This window comes from Cricetulus griseus, chromosome 7, assembly GCF_003668045.3.
Source record: "Cricetulus griseus strain 17A/GY chromosome 7, alternate assembly CriGri-PICRH-1.0, whole genome shotgun sequence".
NCBI lineage: Eukaryota > Metazoa > Chordata > Mammalia > Rodentia > Cricetidae > Cricetulus > Cricetulus griseus.
Window position 1 is genome coordinate 34,711,008 of NC_048600.1, and position 24,026 is coordinate 34,735,033.

Sequence of the window (24,026 nt, forward strand, 5' to 3'; positions counted from 1 at the left end):
ATTCCAGCTACAGGAAGATCTAGAGTTCAATGTGAGCCTAGGCTACAGAAGAGCTCCAGGGCACCCTGGGCATTAGTAAGTGAAACCTTGTTTTCCAAATAAAAAGAAAAAAAGAAAAAGGACTGGGTGTGTGGCCCACTAATATAATGCCATCCTATCCAAGCATGGCCTAGATCCCACCCCCAGTATTTAAAAAAAAAAATCAAGGCACAAATACAGATCCAAAGAAGAATCATTACACACACCAAAGTGGCTTCTCGGAGACACCTGAGTCCTGCAGTCCCTGAACATCCACCTCCCAGCAGCCACTTATGTTCCGCAGAACTTTAAACAAGAGTCCCTTATTTAAGCAGAATTAATTAGCATTCCTTCCCTGACCTTCTGCCTGTGCATTGAGGAAAGCTGGGTAAGTTTGTTGTTCAATGAACAACTCCAGTGTGGTTCAAATCACTCCAGACAGAGAGACTCTACGTTAAAACCTGTGAACCAGCACCCCCCATGGCCAGAGACTCCACACCATGTCTTTGCTTTGATGGCCTCCATTTGTGTATTGCTTGGGGTACACATTTACCAGACTTGGGAAGAGAATGTGCTCACTTCATCCAAAGCAAGGCCAGATACAGCAACTGCTATGCCACAGTTGCCACCACTTACACTATTTTCAGGGTCTGTGGGATTTGTGGTGTGGTGATTTCTAATGCTGTGCTATGATCCAGTTCACAAATAAATAATATGTAGTTACTTAACATTATGAAACCTGAAGCATCCCCTTGGACAGCCCACTTTCCTACCATGTCAGTGTCGAGTACTGTCATTGACAACAGAACAAGAACTTCCAAATCCATGAAAAATTATCATCATAAAATGAGAGAAGTTATGTCACCTAACAATCTAAAACTATTTCTCAGCAAATAAACAAGTCTTGCAGTTTGTAGATGAGTTTCAGCAAAGGACACCCACCCTGGGAAAGCACATGATGCCAAAGCTTCTGCTGTCTTTGGGAATCTCCACCTATGGTTAGATGCACCCTCTGACTGACTGCCTCTGTTGCTTTCAACTATGGTTTTCACATTGCTTTGAGGTAGGGTGACCTGAAAACAGAATTGCTAGCAATGACCACCATACTAATGTGTATTTGTCAGAATCCAAACAATCCATTGTTCCCCAACGCCTAACTAGAGCATCAGCTCCACAGTATGTGTTATCTATACAGAGCTTTGAAAGGAAAGGAAACCTATGGGAATAGACCAGGATTCCCAAGGGTGCTCTGTCCCAGGAGGAACAGCTACTGAAACATAACCATAAAAGCACCTTGCTCCTTTTTCCTGGCAGAACAAGGAAACTGAATTTACTACTGTAGAAGCATTCATATGCATACCAAACCATCATAGCCAGGACTCAACACCCCCACTGTATACACACATGGGGGTATTAACTATCATGGCCAGGACTCAACATCCCCACTATACACATACATGAGGGGGTTAACCACTGTGACCAGGACTCAACACTCCCCATTATACACACACATGGCATATTAACTATCAAGGCCAGGACTCAACACCCCCCACTATACATACACATGGTATATTAACCATCTTGTCCATGACTCAACATCCTCACTATACACACACATGACAGGGGGGTTAGCCATTGTGACCAGGATTCAACATCCCCACTATATACACAAATGAGGGAGTTAACCATAATGACCAGGATTCAACACCTTATTATACACACATGGTGGGGGAAGTATATGTCTTTTTTGTGAAGTTTTATATATATATATATATATATATATATATATATATATATATATATATATATATCTTATATTTATATTTCTAAACTTGCTCCTTGAAACAATATGAAACCTAAAAGTAACAACTAATCAACCTCTGAAGGCAAATAAAACAATTGCTTAACAAATAACCCCATCAAGATGAACCAGTAGCCCGGGTGGTGGCACACACCTTTAATCCCAGCACTTGGGAGGCAGAGCCAGGCAGGTCTCTGTGAGTTTGAGACCAGCCTGGTCTACAAGAGCTTGTTCCAGGACAGGCACCAAAGCTCTACTGAAAAACCCTGTCTCAAAAAACAAAACAGAAAAGATGAACCAGTAACTCACACAACCCAATCAACATGAACTAATAAGATGGATTAATTATTAACAAATTAACAACCTAAATCTAACGTGACAGCCAAGTAAATAAATCAACAACAATGAACCAATCAAGTCATATAATACTTAATAGAAAACCAAGTGGATCACTATTTAACAGAGAACACAACCAAGTCAACTCTAAAGGTGTCAAGTTCAGCATCACATCAAACTGAGACATCTAACTCATCCTTAGAGTTGCTCTTCGCTGATCCAGACAGGCCCCAGGAAATCCCGCCATACCATTACCTAGGGGGACCGGAAGTGGCCAGTGTACCCGTACTTACGGAGATTATTTATGGGGGTTCTTGTGTCCATATTCTCATAATGCTGCACGTGGACGACAATGTTAAGGTCTCTCTCCATGTGGTCAGTGTTGCAGTGGCCTTGTGGCCTCATGACATCTGCAAGGGCTCTGGAGAAACAAAGAACACAACACTGCTCATTCGCAATACGACAGCGTGCACCTGCCATATGCCCAGCACTCTCCAACTGGACAAAAGACAAAGCCATCTCTTCCAGAGAGCCACCATTCCAGTTAGGGATAGACAGGAAAACACAGAAGTAATAAATCTGAGGTACAAAGTCATTCTATGTGCAGGTCACTGGTTATCTACCTGATGGCTCAGCTGAGCAGGCCAGATGATTAGTTCATGCAGTGTGGCTCCACCCCAGAGGCTAACACAGATGCCCATACTTCCTGCTTAGCAATGGCCCAGTCCCTGCAGTAAACTAATCAATCATTGGGCTAACCACGGAAAGCAATGGCATGGCATCCCTTACCAAAGCCAAAGAATATAGACCTTCTGTGGGCTTACAAGCATTACTCCTTTACAGAAGAGTAAGTGAAGACTCAGAGAGGTGAGTTAACCTGCCCAAGGTCACACAATCAGTGTGCAGCCCAGAGATGCCAGTAAACCTTTTCTTTTTACTTATATGGATTTTTTTTTCTTCTTAAGAGGATGGGAACACAGTCGGACTGATATTGATGACATCACGATGAAACGTAAGCTGTGTTTGCACTTAGAACAGATCAGACAACAATCAGACACATGTCACACCCTAAAACCAGACCCATAAACACATTTCCCTCTTTATTTACCCTTCATGATATGTGCACTTAGAGATATGCAAATACTCTTAAACATATGTAGTACTGGAGTGTTATTTGCATGTGAATCCCTCCACATGTGTGGTCTTTTTGAACCTCCTTCTGTTTTCCCCTTTCTTCATGCACGTGGAGCTGGGGGGAATGCTGAGTGTTCCAGCCTCTTCAGTGACATACCCACTTACCTGCAAGGATGGCTGTCTCTATCTGCAACCCTAGCAAGGTGGAAGAACCAACCAGCCACAGTGGAGCTACAAGCATGAAGGTATTCTGTGAAAAACCAGTAGATTCATCTCTGTTATTATGAAAAACCCCAGGAACCAAGACTTGGGTGAACATCTTCATATTGATCTCCTCTTGGGCCAGGAAGAGGTGTATACCTGCAAGCCCTGTTTCCATTTTTCAGGGAATGCACCCAGACATTCCTAGCCAAGTAGACTCAGAGGATCCACATCAAAGAAGACAGAGAAAAGCGAGGTACTGCTTTGGAGGGGTCCATACAGATTCCCAGGAGCTCGGCAGAGCTTATCCACTGGAGGAACCCTGCCATGGCAGTGATGGTCACAGTTTAAACTGTCTAGATCCATCTGAACCCAGAGGGTTAGAACCCCCACATCTGGGGCATGTGGGAGGTACTTTTGAAAGCCCTCCCATGCACTGACTGTGTGCTCAAGTTCAATTTTGTGTCTGCGCTAGAACAACAGAGACCCTGCATGAGGAAGGGTTGATTGTGGTGACAGGCTGTGGTCAGAACCTCAGCTAGGGAGAAGTCTGAAGGGAGAGAGACCTAGGGCAGTAAGCCAGAGGCTGTGGAGGCTAGAGGCCAAGATGGAATCCATGAAAAGACAGGAGAATAACAAGAGCTCACACATATTTGTTCATTCAACAGATGTTTATTGTCTACAGTATGCCATGCATGACATGAGGCCCTGGGGATACAGCACTGCACAAGCTGAAAGAGGTCGTGGCCTTCTTGGAGCTTACATTCTATGGGAGAGAATAAAAATAAATATGTTAAATAAAAATAAGCAAGAACAGAGATAAACAAAGAAGGATACAGCCAACAGAGCCAGGGCCAAAATAGCATTTCCATTACAGCCAAAAAGTAGAAACAGTCCAAATGTCCATCAGCTGATAAGCAGAATGCAGTGTATGAATTGGAATATTACTCAGCCATGAAGAGGAAGAATGGAGCCCTGACACCAGCTCCAACATGAATTCAACTTGAAAATCTTATGGCCAGTAAGAGAAAGCAAACACAAAAGTCCTGGATTTTGTGGTTTTGTTTATAACAAATGTCTAGAATAGACAAATCCATAAAGAGAAAGTACAATTAAGGTTGCAGAGGCTGTGTGGGAAATGAGTGTTAACAGATAAGGAATGACTTGGGGTGGGGGAGCAATTTGTACTTCATTAGACTTAGTGGCTCAGAAGTAAATTAATGGTGATCATTGCATTTTAAAATGGGAGAGAAATGCCAGGGCAGCATTCTGTGAAGAGGTGAGACTTGAATGAGCAGAGACAGGCTGGTCATGTGAGGTCATAGCTTGGATGTGGACTCAAAGATACATGTCAAAGGCTCAGCTTCCATCATGACACTATGAGGGTGAGGACTTTACAAGGCAGGGATAGTTGTTGGTCTTCAGGTCACTGGAGGCATGTCCTCAAGAACTGTGGGACCTAGTGTCTTCCTTTCTCAGTTCACTGTTTGCCTATCTGGCCATGAAGAGAACAGCTGTGCTCCACCACATGCTCCTGCTAAGACATGCTACATCATCGCCAAGGTCAAGACCTGAAGTCTCCAAGGCTGTAAGCCAAAATGAACCTTTTCTCTGTGTAAGTTGATTAGCTTGGATATTTGTTGCAGTAACAGAAAGCTAGCTCATACAAATGAAGGTGACAGAAATAATGTCAGGCAGGACATACAGAGGAATTAGGCAAGCAAGCTAATAAAGCTGGAACAGGGCAAACGGGGAAACATCACAAGGTATAGATCATCATAACCTATTTTGCAGAGTAAGGAACTGCCCACATCAGCTCTGCTACTCACTGAAGGAGTGAGTGGAGTCCCAGTCCTGAATGTCTGAAATCAAAGCTCACGCCCTTCCTACCTCTGTGTTTAGGCACGGTCTGAAACTCAGGAAGGCTTCAGGGAAGGGGAGTTCTGAGAGGAGGACAGGGCCTCAAAAACCTAACTTGCCTTTTTCACTTCTAAACGGGCTCTTCATCCTGGGCTTCAAAGGATCGCTGAATTCCTCTGGAATTGAATGGAAAAATTTGTTTGTGCTTTTTTTTTTTTTTTTCTTGAGCAAAGAAGCCATAATTTTCATCAAATTTCCCATGGGCTCACCCCCCAAAGCACCAAATAGTCAAGCTTTCCAGAGGATCACAAATCAAGGGTTTGGAGTGGCAACCTTCAACCTGGCTGGCACAGGTCCCTGGGCAGTTTCTGGGTAGTGGAAAGTGTGATACTTGAGCTTCAGAGTCACAAGGCAACTGTCTCCCAGGGTTGTCATTCCCAAGGCATGAAGTGGGACCAAAACCAAGAGATCTCCAGTTCTGGATGCAAAGCATCAATAGCATGCTTGGTTCACTCCAGGAAATGCATAAAATGGTCTGTGTGGGGAAAGGCAATGGCAATGTATGGCTTTTAGTCATTAAAAGGAGAAAACAATTCAATTCTGTGTGTCAATGCCACTCTCTGCATTGGATCCACACAGAAGATGGCAGAAGTTAGGGACCAAAGACCAGGTGAGCAGCCACCAGTGACACCCTCACCAAGACCCTTACCACAGTCATATGTGCTCCAAAGGAAAGGCAAATAATAAATTATAAACATTAGATCAGGCTGATCATCACGAAGCAGGCATGTGGCTAAATGAAGAGCTGTCCTCTACAAAACCACAGGCCAAAGGCAAGGCTGCTAACACAAGCAACAATAGCAACACAGTAGGTCAGGTGTGGTGGTGCACACCTGTAATCCAGCAATGGAAATTCCTGCCGAGATAGGAATATGGTAACTCTGAATCTACCCTGGGTTACATGAGGAGGTTCAAGGCCAGCCTAGGCTACATAGCAAGTCCCCAATGAGAAACAGAGCAGGGAAAGGGGTAAGAGAGAACAGAGGGAGAAGGGAGATAGGAAGGGAAATGGAAGAACAAAGGTGAAGAGAGGGAAGGGAAATAAGAGATTACAGCGATGGAGGGAGAGGAGAGAAGAGGAGGGAAAGGAAGAGGAGGTGGAGAGAACTCTACTCTCCGTTAGCTGTTTACAAAGTTAAAACAGAATTGGTCCCTTCAGATCCAAACAAAGTCATCCCCCCAAAAAACTCAAAACTCTCAAGAACAACATTCAAAGCATGGGTTTATTTATGTGTGTGGAACATTATCCTTGGTGTACACAATGCCTTGGAACTGTAGTTAGTGAAAGCAGGAACACATCACAACTACCTGCAGACTTCAAATAATGTTTATTTCCCCACCTTCTACACAATACAAAACTTATGTATGCATGCTTTACAATACACCTCATACTTGCTCATAGGTCCTGACATATAATAATTAACAAAATGAGCATATTATGAAGTACATACTAAAACATTTTAAGTAGGGATGTGTCAAAACCTATAATGACTCAGTGGAAAGGACTGTCTATTCATCACAAACAAAACAAAGCAACACTTAAGGGTTTAACACATGGTTCTGTTGTCTGTTCAGCTTCAGTGTGCTTACAAAGGACATACGATTATCTGGAAATCTTATTAAAATGAAAATTCTGGTTCAGTAACTCAGATAGGACCTAAAACTTTGCCCAAGCTGTCAGATAATGTCAATACTGCTGGTCCATAAACCAGCCAATGAGCATCAAGATGCTACCGGTGCTGATGCTATAAACACTACAGTATGTTGGCCATACTGTGCCAAGATGTTTGACAAAACTATTTTCTGAGTGCTTCTGAGAAAGTACTCTTGGATGAGATAAACATGGAATTGGTAAATTGAGGAAGGTAGATTTCCCATCATAATGTGGGTAGAAGGCCTTATTCGGTATTTGAGGGTCTGAATAAAGTAAAGGATTGACCCTCCCCCAAGTAACAGAATTCTCCCACCAGATGGCCGTGAAACTTGAGCATTGGTCCTTCCTGGTTCTGTAGAATCCTCTCTGTCAGCCTTCAGGCTTAACCTGAGATAGCAGCTTGGCAAGTTTTGGACTTGATAATTCTATATAATAAAACTTTTGATATATTGATTTTGTTTCCTGGAGCATTCTCTCTCATTTGTGTCCCTCACAGAAGCAACCACACTTCGTCTCCTTTCCTCCCTCCCTCTGCCATACACATTCTCTTAACCCTGTTCTTAACAATTGTGTTGACATATTGTCTTTGAGGTTGAAAAACAATTGAATATTGGCAATTTTGCTTGTTTCAACCTAGTTGTCAATTTTCTTATACATTTCATTGTGTGTTATCTATCCCTCCAATATGTGACTAACAGCTCTGTGAGGGAAAGAATTGCATCTGTGTCTGTCACTGTCCTCCCATAGTTCCAGCTCAGTGTTGGCCAGAAAGTAGGTATTAAATGAGTATACATTAGATGGGTGGAAGTATATATGAATGGAAGGATGAATGTTGGATGGATAGATGGATATATAGATGAACAGATAAACGAATGAGTAGATAGATGAATAATATATAAATTATGTATGAATGAATGGATAGATGAATGAATAAATGAATGGATCTACAGGTGGATGGATATATGAATGGATAAATGAATAGACATATGGATAAATGAATGGATGATGGGTGGATGGATGGGATGGATGGATGGATGGATAGTTTATGCCATGTAAAACAGAATGCTAGAATTCTCTATATTAGGTACTCAGGACAAGCTATGGAATGCTTGTCCCTGAATTCCTTACTTCGAGTGATAACGAAGAGACAGATAATAAACAAATCAACTGATAAACCAGTAGCTTACTTTGAGACCATGCTATAACACTTAGCACTTGGCTGGGGCATGTGGAAGAGTGGGGAAGCTAAGCATGAGAGGTCAGAGGGCTTCCTGGGGAAGGGAACACTATACCTGGAACCTGAAGATGAGGACATGCCACTTGAGATCTAATGGGAGAGGAGTGAGCCAAAGAGACAGATCTGAGATGGGAATGAATGGGGAATGAGTGTGGCCTGTCAGTGGTGTTAGGATAATTGGAGAGGGACCTTGGTGGAAGATTCCATGGCAGACAAGGGTGACTGGGGGTTGAGGGTGACACAGGACAAACACGACAGGTGGACAGAGCTTAGTGAGAAATTTTATTAGAAAGGTCATGGGGGGAAGGAACGAGAAAAGAGGTAAAGCGACAGAGACACAGAGAGGACAGAAAAGAAGGGAAACAGGAAAAATCCTGTCTGCCCCAGGGGAAAGAGAGAGCACAAGACCAGGAAAGAGAGGAGTTAGAAAGAGTTTAAGTGGGCAAAGGTCTTTCTTTTAAAGGGGTCCTTTGCACCTGGCCTAACCAGGGTACAGGCCTGAGTGCGTTCTGCCAGGTGATAGGGGCAGGCCAGCATAATGCCTGAATCCTTACAGGTGGGACAAAATGGAAGCATTAAATCACTTTTCTTTCTGACACAGAAAGCAAATATTTCCAAACAGAGAGCCAGTCCTGGTACCATGCCTGAAAGCCCCCAGGAGTCCAAGTCGAAATTTGGAGAGGATTCTTTTCTTCTTTGCTTGTTTGTTTTTAGTGGGTATATTTTGTTTTGTGACAAAGTCTCATGTATTAGAGGCTGGCCTCAAATTCCCTATGTAGCTGAGGGTGACCTTGGTTCTCCTACCTCCCCACCCCCACCCCAGAACTGGGAGAACAGGTGTGCACCACCATGCCTGGTTTTATGTCTGGTTTTATGGGGCTCAAACACAGGGCTTCATACATACTAGGGAAGAACTCTGCCAACAAAACCACATTCCAAACTCATGTCCTGAGTTTTAAACACACCAGAGGGCTTACTGATAACCATCTCTTGCACAAGAAACTTCATTCGTTGTTCAGAACACAAGGACAATAGTCACAGTCAAAGTTTCTAGAGTGGTAGTTACACCAGTGCAAACAAATATCAAAGCTTATCAAACTCTATAGGCAAAACGTGTGCATTTGGCTTTGTAAATTATGCTCTATAAAGCTGATTTCAGTCCCCAGAGAGAAGCAAAGGTGCCCTGCAAGAAAAATAGAGACATCTGTGGTCAGCACACAGGGGCTTCTCCAGACAGGGAAGCCATGAAATGACCACAGATGTGCAGAAAAGTGGCAGGGGGGAGGGGTGTGGTCATAGGAAAGGCCAGTGGAAGGGAACATTTACTACTCCACGTCATGCCTTTGCAATGGACTACGGATCGTCTAACCCATTTTTTTTTTTTAAATCACACTGGAGACTGCTATCCATTTGCCCACATTGATTTATTTTTTCTGACTTGGATTTTTTATTCTGTTTGAAGGTAGGAAAAACAACATGTGTTTCCTACTGGCTTCAAGGAGAAAGAGCTTCAAACACATGCTCCTGCCCTCAAGGTTGCTTTCCCAACACTTCCACCAACTCTAACCCTGCCAGGGCACATACATAAAATATTCCTAAATGTGATCTCACACTGACTCCTAGAACAGGCCCTGATGCACAGGGCTATTTTGGGGACATTGGGCACTTCTTTGGAATCTGAGACGACTAGAGGTCCTATGAATCCACACTCCAACACAGTCCAGCCCAGTGACCAAGGCCTTGGTCCCTGTTTTAGACTATCTGGGTTTGAAATCAGACTCCTCGAGCTCACTGGGTGCTTGTTCACCCTCTTGGAAAGCAGTCTGTGCCTCCGTAAAAGGCAGACTGTCATAGAAGCTACCTTGTGGGGGAGGGGTGTGAAATTAAATGAGAATTTACACATAAGCTTGTGGCAAAATTGCAAATCTAACACGGGTTCTTCGACATCCCCCAGACAGCACTTTGCAGTACATTTCATCTAGTCACACACAAGCCATCCCTCCTGTTCAGAGACTGCCAGCTTCCCTGATCAGATGGAAATGCAAATCCAGAGAGGTTAGGAGACTTGGCCACTGCCACCGAGTACAAAGTACAGACTGGTCACTGTGGTCTGAGCTGCAATGTCACCCCCTTCAGTGAACAAGAGGAAGGAATTCCAGTAAGAAGGATGCTGGGTGGTGATTCTAGATACGTTAATCACTTTCCAAGTCTGCCCCTCTATGAATTCTCAACCTTCAGATAAGAACCAGAGTCTCAGAGAGGTGAAACAACCTTCCCAAGGTCACACAAATATTAAGGCTTCACTAGATCTGCTGGGAGCATGTGCCATTCACACAGCCTCCTGATGCTCTCAGGTTCACAGGAGACATAATAAAGTGAGTTGTAAGGAATCTCTAAAGGGGGCAGTCACCACCCAGCCACAACCAGTGCTGCTATGTGAAGCCTGCAGGTATGGATTACCCGATCTCCTAAACAGACCAGATGAATCAGAAATTGGAATTCTCTGAGAAACCCAGCTTTTCAGTACTAGCCACTGACTTGGGCATTGGTTTTAAAATAGCATGAATATTAGGACCAAAGAGATATCACAGCCATTTACAACACCCCTTTACCAGATCCAGACTTACAGTCAAACTCTGAAGGACATTTGAGATATGAGAAGGAGACCTTAATATGATTGGACATACAATGACAGTGTGGCATTTTTGTTCTCTTTCTAAGTTATGCTCATGGAATTGTATTGTGTGGGAAGACCCATGCTGCAACTTATTTTCAAATGGTTCAGCTGAGGGGGTATAAGAAGGAAGAAGGCAGGGGAGGAAGGGCAGGAGGAAGGAAGGAAGGGAAGAGGGGAAGAAGTAGAGAAAAGGAGGGAGGAAGGGAGAAAGGAGAGAAGAATGGAAGAAAGGGGAGATGCATGGAAGGGGGATAAAGGTCAAAAGAAACAGGAGGAAAGCATAAAATGAAGCAAATCTGACAACACTGTAAAGCTAGTTTAATTAAGATTAGTGGTTCTCACTGGAGGGATTGGACTCCTTCATGTCATATGACAGTGTGTAGCGACATTTTCTACTGTCATGACAGGTGTAGGGGGTGCCATTTACTCAATGGGTAGAGGTCAAGGATGCTGCCAAATACAGTTCCCACCACATGGGTTCCTAGCCAGCCCTTATAAATAGTGCCAGGGGTGACAGGCTGTGATCAAGCAAAAAATGTCCTGCAGTTCCTCATATTACCTTCAAGGTTTTTGAATGTTTAAATTTTTCTCATAGTAGAAACTTATGGTGGCATATACCTATAAACCCATTCACTGGGAACCTGGGCCAAGAAGACAACAAGTTAGGGGGCTGCCTGGGCCACACAGTCAATCTCTGTCTCCAAACAACACACAGAAAACTTTGAAGATACATAAATAGTAACTAACACTTTGTAAACCAAACAATATCTATCCAGGAGTTTTAAATGGCCACAGTTAGCCACCATTGCAGTCACATCTTCCAGAAACAGTGGCTGCTGCCATGGTGCTGCAGTGGTGCATCCACGGCTCTCGTTCTCCTTCTCTCCCTCTCCCCTCCTACAGTGTTGTATGCTTGTGGGGGGAGAGAGGTGCACTTGACTGTGTATGGGGACATGTGGAAGCCAGAGGTCAGTGTCTGAATACCCTCTTCTATTCTCTCCATTTTACATTTGGGTACAGAGTGTCTCATTGAACCTGGAGCTCACCAACTGGTTAGACTGACTATGCAGCAAGGCCCTGGGATCCACCTGCCTCCACCTCTAGCTCTAGGGTTACGGCCATTCACCACAGTGCTGAGTTTTTTATGTGGGTGCTGATATTTGAACCCAGGTCCTCATGCTTGCACAGCAAGCACTCTTCCCCGCTGAACCATCTCCCTAGCCCCTCAACTGTCCAGAAGGAAGCAGGCCATATGCCAAGAACTCCAAATGTGCATTCTGACATGCTAGGGGCCTTCACTGGAAAACACTAGTTTACTGGTCACTGGGATGAGGAGCACAGAGGAACACCACCACCTCCATGTCCTTGACCAGGTGCTTCCCAGGCGACATAAGAATAAACCCCTGTCTGCATCCTGCAGCACCTGAAAGACACTAAGAGGCTGTGGCTGGCAGATTAACTTCATCTAGAATGTGCCTCACCTCAGAGCAGCCTCTTTGCTACTAAGCTTGGGGTACTGGTCCCTGCTGGAAGATCTTAGAACCATAAGGCTAAAGCTAATGAGCCTTTGCCACACTGGGTTCCAAATGATTAAGTACAAAAGCAGTACATGATGCATCCCAAGGGACCTGGGGCAGTCAGGGTGCCACAGGAAGGTTATACAAGTGGGGAAAACAAGCTACTGAATGCAGAAAGAGTCACACTGGTCTGCACTGTTCTCTTGGATTAACTCTGAGCCTCCCGCCTTTGTAAAGTATTTCCAAACTCAAGGCCAGTGTTTCTCCTGGATCTCATATTCACTGAAAGAGGGTGCTAAAGAAGAAGTCTGGGGCCCACTCCAAACATACTGACTCTCAATCTCCAAAGCAAGAATTAGAAGTCTGCACCTTGGGAAGCTCCCCAGATTCTGATGCTGGGCCTGAAAACATATGACTCAGGTGTAAGTGAGTTCAGACCAGTATTACTATGGACGGCACAACTGCCTTCTAATTGTGTGGCTTTGAGCAAAGCCACTTCACCTGTGCCATGATTTTCTCCTATGTAAACAGGGAATTAAACTAACAGCTGTCTCATAGGCTAGCTGTGAAAACTGAGTTTTTACACACACACACACACACACACACACACACACACACACACCTCACAATCCCTGGCACCCAGCCCTGTGCTCAGCAGGTGTTTATTCTTTTTCCTTCACAGAATCACCCAAAGAGCTTTGCCAGCCCAATGGTACCTGGCTCCCACTCCACATTCTAATTTAAAGTCAAAGTACCCACACACACGCACAACAGGCACTTTAAGCAGTACAGGTGGTCTCAAACAGCAGCAAGCTTGAAAGCATGCCTAAGAAGCTGCCAGTTAACATAATCAAGTCTTCTGCCTAGCCAGACATTCACTGCATTCTAGAACATTCTAGAATGTTTTTAGGAAGAATGAATCAAGGTGCTGCTATGCCAGAGCTGGGGAGTCCTGGGTGTTGCCTCTAAACAGATCTTGCCTAGAACTTGCAGAAAAACTGGAGTCAATGCCTCCAAAACAGCTGCCTGGGATGAGGGATTAGGACAGGTTTAACCAGAGTGCCCAATCTAAGAAAACTTGAAGCTGTGGCATAGACCCCTCCCACAGATCTGCAAACAGTGGCTCCTCTTGTCACCAAATCCCCAAAAGGGAGACCTGAGAACTTAGCAAAAAGGCATGGTGGAGATTTCAGGCCCAGTTAAGGTGTCAGCAAGGCAACCTACCTGCGTCTGAGCACTAGCTCCCTACATAGCAACATCCTATTACAGACCTGCCTCCATTTCTCACCCCCATCCTAACAATGACATGGAGACTTCCCTGGATAAGGCTCTCCTTAAGAGAACACACCTGGAAGCTGGAGTTAGTTGACAGGGCACTGTGAGGTAGCAGGAGATAGGCTGGGCCAGTGCCTTACTCTTTTGGTCCTGGTTTCCTGGACCCCCTGGAAGGTTACTTTTGTGCCCCAAGACCACACCATCTACCTAGACCTCCTCACTAACCCACACTGATCAGACCTTCCCCACCTTCCCCTCCAATTCTCTTCTCTCTGAGAAAAGAACTCATTGGATACTCTTCCACATATAAATAGAAAATAATTACTAGTGAGGTAGTGATGTTCCTTCGCCTATTTTTGGTGGGTCTCTTTGTTCAGATTTTTAAGCAAGTACATGGATCGAATGCACGCACACTCACGCATACACACACACATGCACACAAGTGCGCGCACATGCGCACACACAGGACCCCAGTGCGGGGTGGGGGTGGGTGTAGATTGGAGGGTGAAGAGAACACAGTGACTTCAACGCCCAGACTCAAAGTCAGCTTTTGCTCCAGCCATCCGGCTGTCAGCGGGGACCTTGTGGTAGTTCTCCTTTCATCTCTTTGCCCAGACCTCACACTAACCCCTCATCTTTCCCCTGGGGCTGGGCTCAAGTCTGAATCCTTCTCCTCCAAAGTTATTGAGTTCTGGGAACCAATTTAGACACTCAGGAAAGGGGTTAAACAAAAAGGCAAATAGCTCTCCATTAATCCCCAAATGCTTTCTCCCATCTCCTGCGACTTTGCCCGTGTTGGGACTTGCATAATAAAGGGAAAGGCAAAGTTGACGAATCAAGGTGCTTGGAAGGTGGAGGACTGTGGCCTCAGAGGCTGCTCCAACCCAGGCAAGGGGCGCAGTGTTATGATGGCCGCAGCATAAAGATAGATGGTGAGGGAGAAAAGGACCAAGGGGAGAGATGAGGTTCCAATCAAGGGCCATCAAAGCTCTGGGAAAGCAAAGCGGCCGGCTCCAAGGAGGCTTTTGTCCTCACTCCCTCCACGCACTCTCCCTCTCCTTTGCTTCATTTTCGCTAGTGTACGAGTTGCAGGAGGCACTCACTCCCCCCTCTTCCTCCATCACACACGCGCACGAGGGATCACACCCTCCCCCTCCCTTTTCAAGTTTGCCTGCCTCTGTTTACCTAGAGAGGAGCATGTAAAATCAACGGATCCTCTCCCCCAAAACCCAAGAGTTTCGAGACCCCGCTGTGTTACAAGTCCCACCACCATCTCCGGTGAGGGCACAGCAAGTGGGCGAGGGGGGAAAGAGACCCTCCCCTTTCACACTTGGCGTTCACCCCACCTGTGCTAAGCTCAGTGCCTCCGTTTCATACTGCAAGCGAAAGTTGTTATCCTGGGTGACATTCCCCAATCGGGAACCTTGGGGTGGGGAGAACCATGGCTAGGGATGCTGGGATGGGAGGGAAAGGAAAGTGGACCCATAGAGGAGGGCGAGGGGAGGCAGCCCACCTGGACATGTGTTCCCTTTGGGGCCGGTGCGCTTTCTCCAGCCCCAGCTTGGTGAAGATGCCCACCAGCACCATGACAGCCACCACCCCGCAGATGATGTAGACGATCAGATTGGTCTTGTCCTTGGTGGGGTCGTGCAAGGGGTCATCCTTACGCGCTGGGGGCTTGCCTGTGTTGAGCCAGAGCGGTGTGTCGTAGTTGGTACAGGTGCTCTGGTTCAGTCGCCGCTTCTTAAACGTGCAGCAGAACCGGAAGCCACAAGTCCCGCAGCAGAAGATGAAGTCGCCCGAGCTGCAGTTGAACGGTGGGTCCCACTGGCCCATGACATCGAAGTAGCCCCGACAGGAGTCCGGAGTGGGCGCCCGAGTCGGCGGTGCGTCCGATCCCCCGACGCCCTCACCGGCCTCTCCGGAGGCGGCCCCGGAGCGGTTGCCCCCTGTGAGCAGCAGCACGCCGCCCAGTTGCGCCAGCTGCCCGTGCCCAGATCTCTCCTGCGCCCGGCACACGCGGGCGCACAGCTCGGTGAGGAAGCAGCCGAGGAGCAGCCGGAGGACTCGGCGCATCGTGTCTCCCAGCCCGGGCTGGAGCGCTCGGCAGCCGCTGGAGCCGCTGCCGCCGCCTCTGGACGCGCGGCCGAAGCTGCCGAGGCTGCTGGCGGGGGCTGCGGGCCGCCGCTGGCCGCACATGCAGGGAGGCAGCGCGGGGCGCTCAGTGGTCGGCGGCCACTGCGCTCGACTCAGCCTGCGTTCGCCTCCAGCGCGACGCGCGCTGAGGAAGGGGGCTGGCCGGGGAGGAGCGCGCCGGGGCCGGGCGGGGACGAAGCAGGAGCGGAGGCCAGCGCGGGGTGCAGGTCCTGCCGGCCACCGGGGGAGGCGGGGGCGGAGAGTCAGGGAGAGTCGGTGTGTCCGTAACTCCCCTCCGCCAGCCGCCGGGGACTCGGCTCCCACGTCCGCTCGCTCGCAAGATGCTCTTCACCTCTCCAGCTCGCCAAGTGCGCTGGAGAGAGCGAAGCGACACTTGTGGAATGAAGGGAGGGCCTGAGGGAAGGGGGAAGGGGAGGAGGGCGGGTAGAGCAGGCGCGCGGAGGGGGGGAGAGCTTTCTCGCAAGGGGCGGGGCGCGGGAAGAGGTGACTCGGGCGGGCGGGGGCGAGTGGGGGGCGTGCAGAGAGTGCTCTGGTAGGAGCAATGAGCTCCGCAGCCGCCAGGTTCGGAAGAGCAGCTCAGATTTCCCGGCAGGTGGAGAGAACCGCGGCCGGGACCTCTGGCACCCTCTCGGGGAGAAAGGTGCGGTTCACCCCGCAAGCAAGGGCTCAGAGGTGGCTCCGCCCGCGGCTTTTTCCCCCCCTGAGGTGCTTGCGCAGGAGCTGCAGTTGCAATCTGTCGATCAGGGAAGGGGTGACTCGGGGAGAATCGGGACAGACTAGATGGTTGCACACTCTAAGACACACTAGATGCAGTATAGACAGGATCGTCCTCCTCCTCACGGGCGGGCGGGTACCGCCTTGCCCTTCCCAGGGATGCGCCCTCCCGCGCCTGGTGCAAGCCCAGGATGGTTTGAGTCCTTGAACAGAGAAGATAGAGGCTGAACTGGGAAGGTGGGTGAAGTGCCCTGGCCCTGGGCTGTGGTAAGCACCCTAGAACAGGGGCATGGGAACTCTTTAAAGAAGCCCAAGGGTCTGGGGAGGTGGCCAGTGGATAACGCCAAGGCAATGGTTCCTCCTGGAAGGTGTCTCCCAGGAACTCGCCTAGCCCCTAGGACCTGCAGCTTTCTGTCCCTCTTCGCCTCCGCAGCATTCTCTGAGCTCCACAGGAGGGCACACCGCGGCGCCGCCTCTGCGCTGGCAGTTTTGGCGCAGCGCAAGGCCTGGGCACTCATCCTCAGCCACCCTGTCTTTCCTGCAGCCCGCTGGACTGTCTCGACAGCAGGCTGTCCCCTGTCCCCACGGAGCCCCCTTCCCTGACATCCTCACGGAGCTTGTCGCCTTGGCTCCCAACATCTCTTCTCAGTCTTTCCAAATCTGCTCTCTCTCTTTCTCCTGGCCGATTCCTCTAAACCCACCATAGGCCCCCCTCCCCTTTCTCCCACTTCTTCCAGTCCTCTGTTTGAATTTGACTCCAGTAGCTCCTAAAACAGGATTTGCATCAAAGCTACAAGGCTAAATTTATATGCCATATACCCTGACGTTTTGTTTTTTAATTGTATTAACTAAGTATGCTCCTTGCAGTGGGCTGGGTGATTCCCCAGGGAAATAATGCTCTCACTGCCCTCTCCTCTATTTGGCTTCAGCTGCAGGACTCTTTGGGGACATTTCCAAAATACCAAGAAGTTGGGCCATGTATAAAATGGTATGCTGAGATCCCCTTAATTGGAAAATGTGGGAGGGTTTATAGGGACTGTGGGGCAAGTTGCACCTTTTGCTGTTTGCAATAAGATTTAGAGATGCAACCCAGGGCCACCTTGGTAGACTACACCAGGCCTTAGAGCCAAGACTGACTGCTGTAGAATGTACTCCAACCCATTTCCCACCTGGTAAAGGGGTGAGATTCCTAACTCATCAGCTTCCTCACAACAAGAGCTCAGAACTGGGTGGGAGGTACCCAGCCTGCCACCCCCTTGTCCATCTCACAAACACAGGTGTTGGTATGAGAGCTGATGGCAATGGACATTTATCTGTGGCTTGCAGCATAGCCCCTCAGCTTACTTTTATTAAAAATCAGTAATTAGCTGAGTACCAGACAACCTGGGGGCTTGTGGAGGAATCGCTGGGCCCATTGGCCCCATTAACTTTCTGCCTCTTGGTTAACATTATCTTCCCAACAGCAGCATGGAGAAACTGTCGTAGTCACAAAGCAATGAAAGAAGCTACCCAGGGTAGTTTGTGGAGTGAATGCTAAAATTGACATTTGATTCAAGAAATCTGCTTCCAAAGCCTGTCCTAGCCACTTGTTGTGCCCTCTTTGCAGACACTCAATCCAACTTCCACTGTGTATTCATATTTTAATGTCTCCAAGTACTGCCATGTAAATGACATGACTAGAAGGACTGTGATTATCTGTGATCCCCAGCACATAGACAAGAGTTAGTTAAGAGCTATGTTAGCTAATTGTTTGGTTATTTGAGATTTTTAACAAGTTATGAATCAGGAGAGTGCTTACCATAAAAGCATGAGGACCTGAGTTCAATCCCCAGAACCAAATGAAAAGGCAGAGCATGGTAGATACGCTCGAAATCCCAGCGCTGGAGAAGCAAGACAGGCAGATCCCTGGGACATGCTGGCCAGCTGGCCTAACCTACCTGTGGATCTCCAAACAATGAGACAAGCAGTAGTCTTAAAAACCAAGACACAGGGGCTGGGGAGATGGCTGAGCAGTTAAGAGTCCCTACTACGCTTGCAGAGGACTCGGGTGTGGATCTCAGGACCCACATCAGGAGACTTATAGCACCTACAACTCCAGTACTGGAGTATGTGAAACTCTGCCTCCACAGGAACCTGCATACTCTTGGTACACACAAATTCACACACAGACAAACACAGATGCACATAAAAGATAAATCTTTTTAAAATTAGCTCTTGAGGAATGACACTTAAGGGTGTCATTTGGCTTCAACATGCACTGGTACACATACATACCAGCACCCACAGGAATACACTCACAGAGAGAGAGAGAGAGAGAGAGAGAGAGAGAGAGAGAGAGAGAGAGAGAGAGAGAGAGAGAGAGAATAGAGGTGGAGAGAAAGACAGAAATCTTAAAAAAAAAAAAAAAGTCATTCTGTCTGGGACCAGAAGAGGAAAGGAACACTCAAAACACGAATGAGAATTTCTTCCATCATGACCTCTGTGTGACTGAGAGATGTCTATACTGGGACTTGTGAAGGGACCTTACAGCAGGCTTACTAGGATCCAAGAAATTGTGAGCTCTGTCCAGCAAGTGGTAAAGCCAAGACAGGAGTAAGTTGCCCAACTACTAATGTAGGCTTCTGCCATCCCTGCCATCCACCACCTAGGTGCTCACCAGCCATCATCAGGGCATCCTTCAAAGTGATCTCATAGAAAAGCACTACACACACACACACACACACACACACACACACACACACACACACACACACACTATTGTAAGATTTGGGGGCTTTAAGACTCTTTGAAACATGGTTTTTAAATGCCTTAGGCAAACTCTGGATGGGAAAGTCCTCTTCAGGACCTGCCTCTGGTCTCAGCACAAGCCCCTGTATTCAGGACTTGACTCATGGCTGCTGCTCCCAGCTTTAATTAACAGAGACTGCCCCCTGTTTGCAACAAGGAAACTGCAGGAGCTGAGCTTCAGAAGGTAGCAGCCTGAGATCCACCCTGCCCACCCCTTTCTTGGAAGAACCCTAAGCCTCCTCCAGTTAGTTCCCCAGGAGCTTTCCCCTGACTCGGTTCCCTCCCTATCTGCAGTGGCTGTGCCTGTGCCTACTGGTATTGCCCCAGCCCGTGTGCCAAGCCTTTGAAAAATATTTAGGAGAATCATCTTTATTCTTTTCACTTTTCAAGGGAAAAAAAAATGTCCATTTTCTCTGGACACATCAAGTTAGCAAGTATAGCTACTACCTCCTGGTAGGGATATGATTGTTGGGCACATATGACTAAAAGGTTATTTCGTTTAAGGCTTCTATGTGTGTGTCACTGGGGGGGGGGCGTTATAAAGTTGCTCACTGAAACACGGGGCAAGTTCATGGACAAGGAAAAAAATCATATCAAATCTCTCCCAAAACCACTTACAGAAATGAATCAATGTGAACATGTCACACAGAAATGCACAGCCCTTTATGAAATTGTCTTTTCTAAGAAAGAGATGAAGATACTATAGTTTTGCAACAGGCCTTTTTAATATTGAAAGAGAATCTCTTTCGCTCTGGCCTCAATTTTTTTCAGGCTGTAGTACCCAATACAACAAGCATGCAATTGTACCCACTAACAATTAAAGAGGGGAACTAGCAGAAGAAAGGGTGTAGGCTGCCTGGCACTACCTTGAAACCAGTGTTTAAAAGCCATGCAACAAATTAAATTATCTGCACTGTGGCCCCTGCCTGAATGAGTTGTTTGTTAATCTTCCCCATCAGGTGGCTTTTAAGGTTTCAAAGAGGTTTCCAAGCAACTGTTAGCCTTGAGGGGAAAAAAGGGAGAGATGGCACAGAGGCAAATTGTAGCAAGCCTTGCATGCTTCCAGAAACACATATTTGATGGATTTTATTCTCCATGTCTGAAGAGGTAAAGAAGCCTCACAGAAGAAGCAGGTCAATAATGTGCCCCCCCCACCCCCCCACTGGTGGTGGTCCCTGCCACAGATATTTTACTTGTCAATAGTGTCTGGCTTGTTTGAATATGCGTGAGAAAAGAAAGCAAATCCTTCAAATGAACTCATAGGCAGAAGTGCAGTTGATTCTTCTAAATTCACTAATGTAATGTCAATTTAAGAAAAATAAACACACTGTGGTATTTGCAACAAAGAAAAGAAAAGGGAGTGTCTGGTGTGAAACCCAAAGCTGGGATGTGGGACTTTGGTTTCAGACTGCTTTTCCTGATCTCGGCACTATTGTCATTTGGGAGTGGGCACACCTGTGTCATAGGGGCATCTTATACACTGTGGGACATTTGACTGTATTGTTAACCCCTACCCACCAGATGCCAATAGCACCATGCCCTTACCCTGTTGTGACAACTATACTTTTGATGGACATTTCCAAATGTCTGCTGGAGGACAAAATGAAAACCAGCTAAACACCATGATCATAATGTTGTGCTTACATTTAAGTCCCGGCCTTTTCTGGCTGAAGGTCTTTTGAAATTTGAAGTGATTTGTGTGGGGGCCAGTGAGACAAGGTTTCATTATGTAGCTCAGGTTGGCTTTAAACTCTTGCTTTCAGGTAAGTTGCTTAATCTTTCCAAGATTTGTTTTTCTCGTCTACCAAATAAGGATAAGAAGGATGCCACCCTAAGCCAGGTGTGGCACATGACTGTGGCGTGAGCACTCAGAAGGCTGAAGCAGGATCTTGATTTCAGGGCTAAACTGGACTATATAGTAAGACCTTGTTTCAAAAAAAAAAAAAAAAAAAAAAAAGCAAACAAAGACTGTAAGGGTGCAAGACGTCAAGGCTACACAGAACTCAGGAGATGGAGACTGGCTGTCCCCTCCAGCACTGCATAGTCTCTAGAGAAGCTATCAACACAGAACCTGAGGTGGGGCCTCTGTGTCCAAAGGAATCCTACATTCAGTTTGAGTCCCTGCAGATGCCTTTGAAGTTTGAAGTGATGGTGTGAAACGGATTCACTGTGTAATTCAGGCTGGCTTTAAGCTTACCTTCCTCCTGCATCAGCCTCCCAAGGGTTGCCATTGCATGTGTGCACCAACAAGTCCAGCCTCAGAGCAATTTTGGAGCAGAAGGCCCAGCACTTCATTTTACAGAAATGGGGTTGAGTTTACAGATGAGTGAAAAAGAGCAAGTGAAGAGGAGGATTAGCGAAGACCAAAATAGGAACAAAAATCCATCAACATGATGGAACCCATTACTTTGTATGCTCTTTTTAAAACACTATTTTAAAAAAAAAATGTTATTTAGCTCTGGTAGACGGGAGAGGAGGCTTCTCAGAGCTGGTGACATTTAATCAGCCATCAGTTAAGGTATGTCAGCATTCACAAGAGCACTGCAATACCAGCTGCCATAGACACAAACTAAAAGCGCAATGCTGATTCGTGGAGGTTTCCACTGGTCCCTAAAATGCCAAGGTAAGCCTGAGGAAATTTGCTGGGTAAGCACCTGCTTTGGGTTGCTGCACATTGTATCATGTGTATGCAGGTGTGAACATCCATGTGTATGTGTGTGAGGAGGTCACAGGACAGCATTGGGTATCACTCTTCAAGTGCTGTCCACATTGGGTGGTTCTCTCTCTCTCTCTCCCTCTCTCTCTCTCTCTCTCTCTCTCTCTCTCTCTCTCTGTGTGTGTGTGTGTGTGTGTGTGTGTGTGTATGTGTGTGTGTGTGGTATGTGTGTGTATGTGTGGCAAGTGTTTATATGTGTGGTGTGTGTATGTGTGGTATGTGTGTATGTATGTGTGTATGAATGTGTGTATGTATGGTGTGTATGTGTGGAGTGTGTGTGTGTGTGCACACTTGCATGTAAGTCTGAAGTTGATGTCAGGATTCTCTCTACATTACTGATTGAGGGCTGACCTCATAGTTAAGCCCAGAGCGCCCCAATCTATCTGGTCTGGTTAGCTAACTTGTTTTGGGGATCCTTTCTTTCTGCACCCCAAAAGTCAGGACTGTGGTCAGGTCACACACCTACCCAGAATTTATGCTGGACCAGGGGATCCAAACTCCACTCCTCGAATTTGTGTGGCTAGCACTTTAACCACTGAGCCCTCCAGACCCTTGCTTTGTTTTTCAAGACAGAGTCTTACACTGGGACCCGGGCCTCTTGGATTAGAATAAGCTACCTTTCTTAGCCTTGAAAATATTAACAAAACTGTTCATTGAAGTTAAAGATCCCAAATTTTGTTTGTAGTAGGCAGATCCTGACTACTAAGTTAAGAGACAGACAGTAGCTTTTGTTCGCAAGTTGTAAATGGAAGCAATTATCTGAATAATTGAAGTTCCTCCAATTGTTCCATGAAGCCAAAATAGGTATGGGGATCATTAAAATAATGAGATATGTCCCCAGGAATAAGATAAGATGAAATCCCCATAGCCGTGTCATCTGCAGGCTCATGGCAGGTCACCAGTCAGTTCTCACTATTTAACAAATCACCCCCAAAAGCTTGCAGCTTTGCAAACTCACTTATTGAATGGACAGTTCTTCAGGTGGGACCTTGGGTTGGTCTTGCCAAGATAACCTTTTCTGCACTTAGACAGGCTCACTCCCGCATTTGTTATGGATAGCCAGGCTGGCAGATGCTGGTTAGCCCCACTCTGTTCACCAAAGTGAGCCAGATAGCCTGTACAAAGTCCAAGGGGGCAGAAATGGACAGTACTTGATGGGAGAACTACAAAGTTACACCAAAGGAGGTGTGCATATGTGTGAATGACTATAGCTGTTACTAGGATCAGCCTCTACCTATTACTGCAAAACACACTCTCCATACCCACAAGGCTGCCTGGCCACTGGGATTCTGTCATTTGCAGGAAAATGGGCAGAACTGGAAGTTACTATGTTAAATAAAGTAAGCCAGACTCAGAAAAATTGTCACACTTTCTCATATATGTGTAATCTATCTATATTAGAAAATTCCAAGCGCTAATATACTCACATGTGGCCTAGCAGCAGATAAGGAGGTCTTGGATGCCAGTGTCCTAACTTCTCCCAGTCACCAAATTCCTTTAATTCTCTGTAGATATTTATCAAAACCTAATTCCCTTTGCCTCTCCCTCCTTTCAACCCTCTCTCCCCCTACCCTTCCCTCCTCTCCCCTTTCCTCTCCTCCTCTTCTCTTCCCTTCCTTTTTCATCTTTCCCATCACCACCCCTTCTCTTACCTCTTTCCCTCCCTGTTGTCTCTCCTGTAGTTCCAGCTCTCATCATTTCTCTTAACAACAGTTTTGTCTCCCTAGCCTCACTCTAACTATCCCCACCTTTCTCTATCTCCTCATCCCAAATGCAATTGCCTTTTACTTACTCAGCAAGCCTGTACTGAAGGTTCACTTAGCCCCAAATGCTATGCTAGGGATTGGAGATGAACTAGTAATGAGATACAAAACAGAGGTGT

At 46.7% G+C, this 24,026-nt stretch overlaps 1 protein-coding gene across 2 annotated transcripts in view; it reads right to left on the minus strand.

Moving 5' to 3' along the window:
• The window catches only part of Shisa9 (shisa family member 9), a 296,049-nt gene extending 280,203 nt beyond the window's left edge, over positions 1–15,846 (minus strand). For both annotated transcript variants that reach the window (XM_027424768.2, XM_035447237.1), the window contains exons 1-2: positions 15,284–15,846; positions 2,449–2,576 (exon numbers count right to left, since the gene is read on the minus strand). In XM_027424768.2, the coding sequence (XP_027280569.2) occupies positions 2,449–2,576; positions 15,284–15,846 (691 nt within the window). The remainder of the gene's footprint in view (positions 1–2,448; positions 2,577–15,283) is intronic.
• Between the last annotated feature and the right edge of the window lie 8,180 nt (positions 15,847–24,026).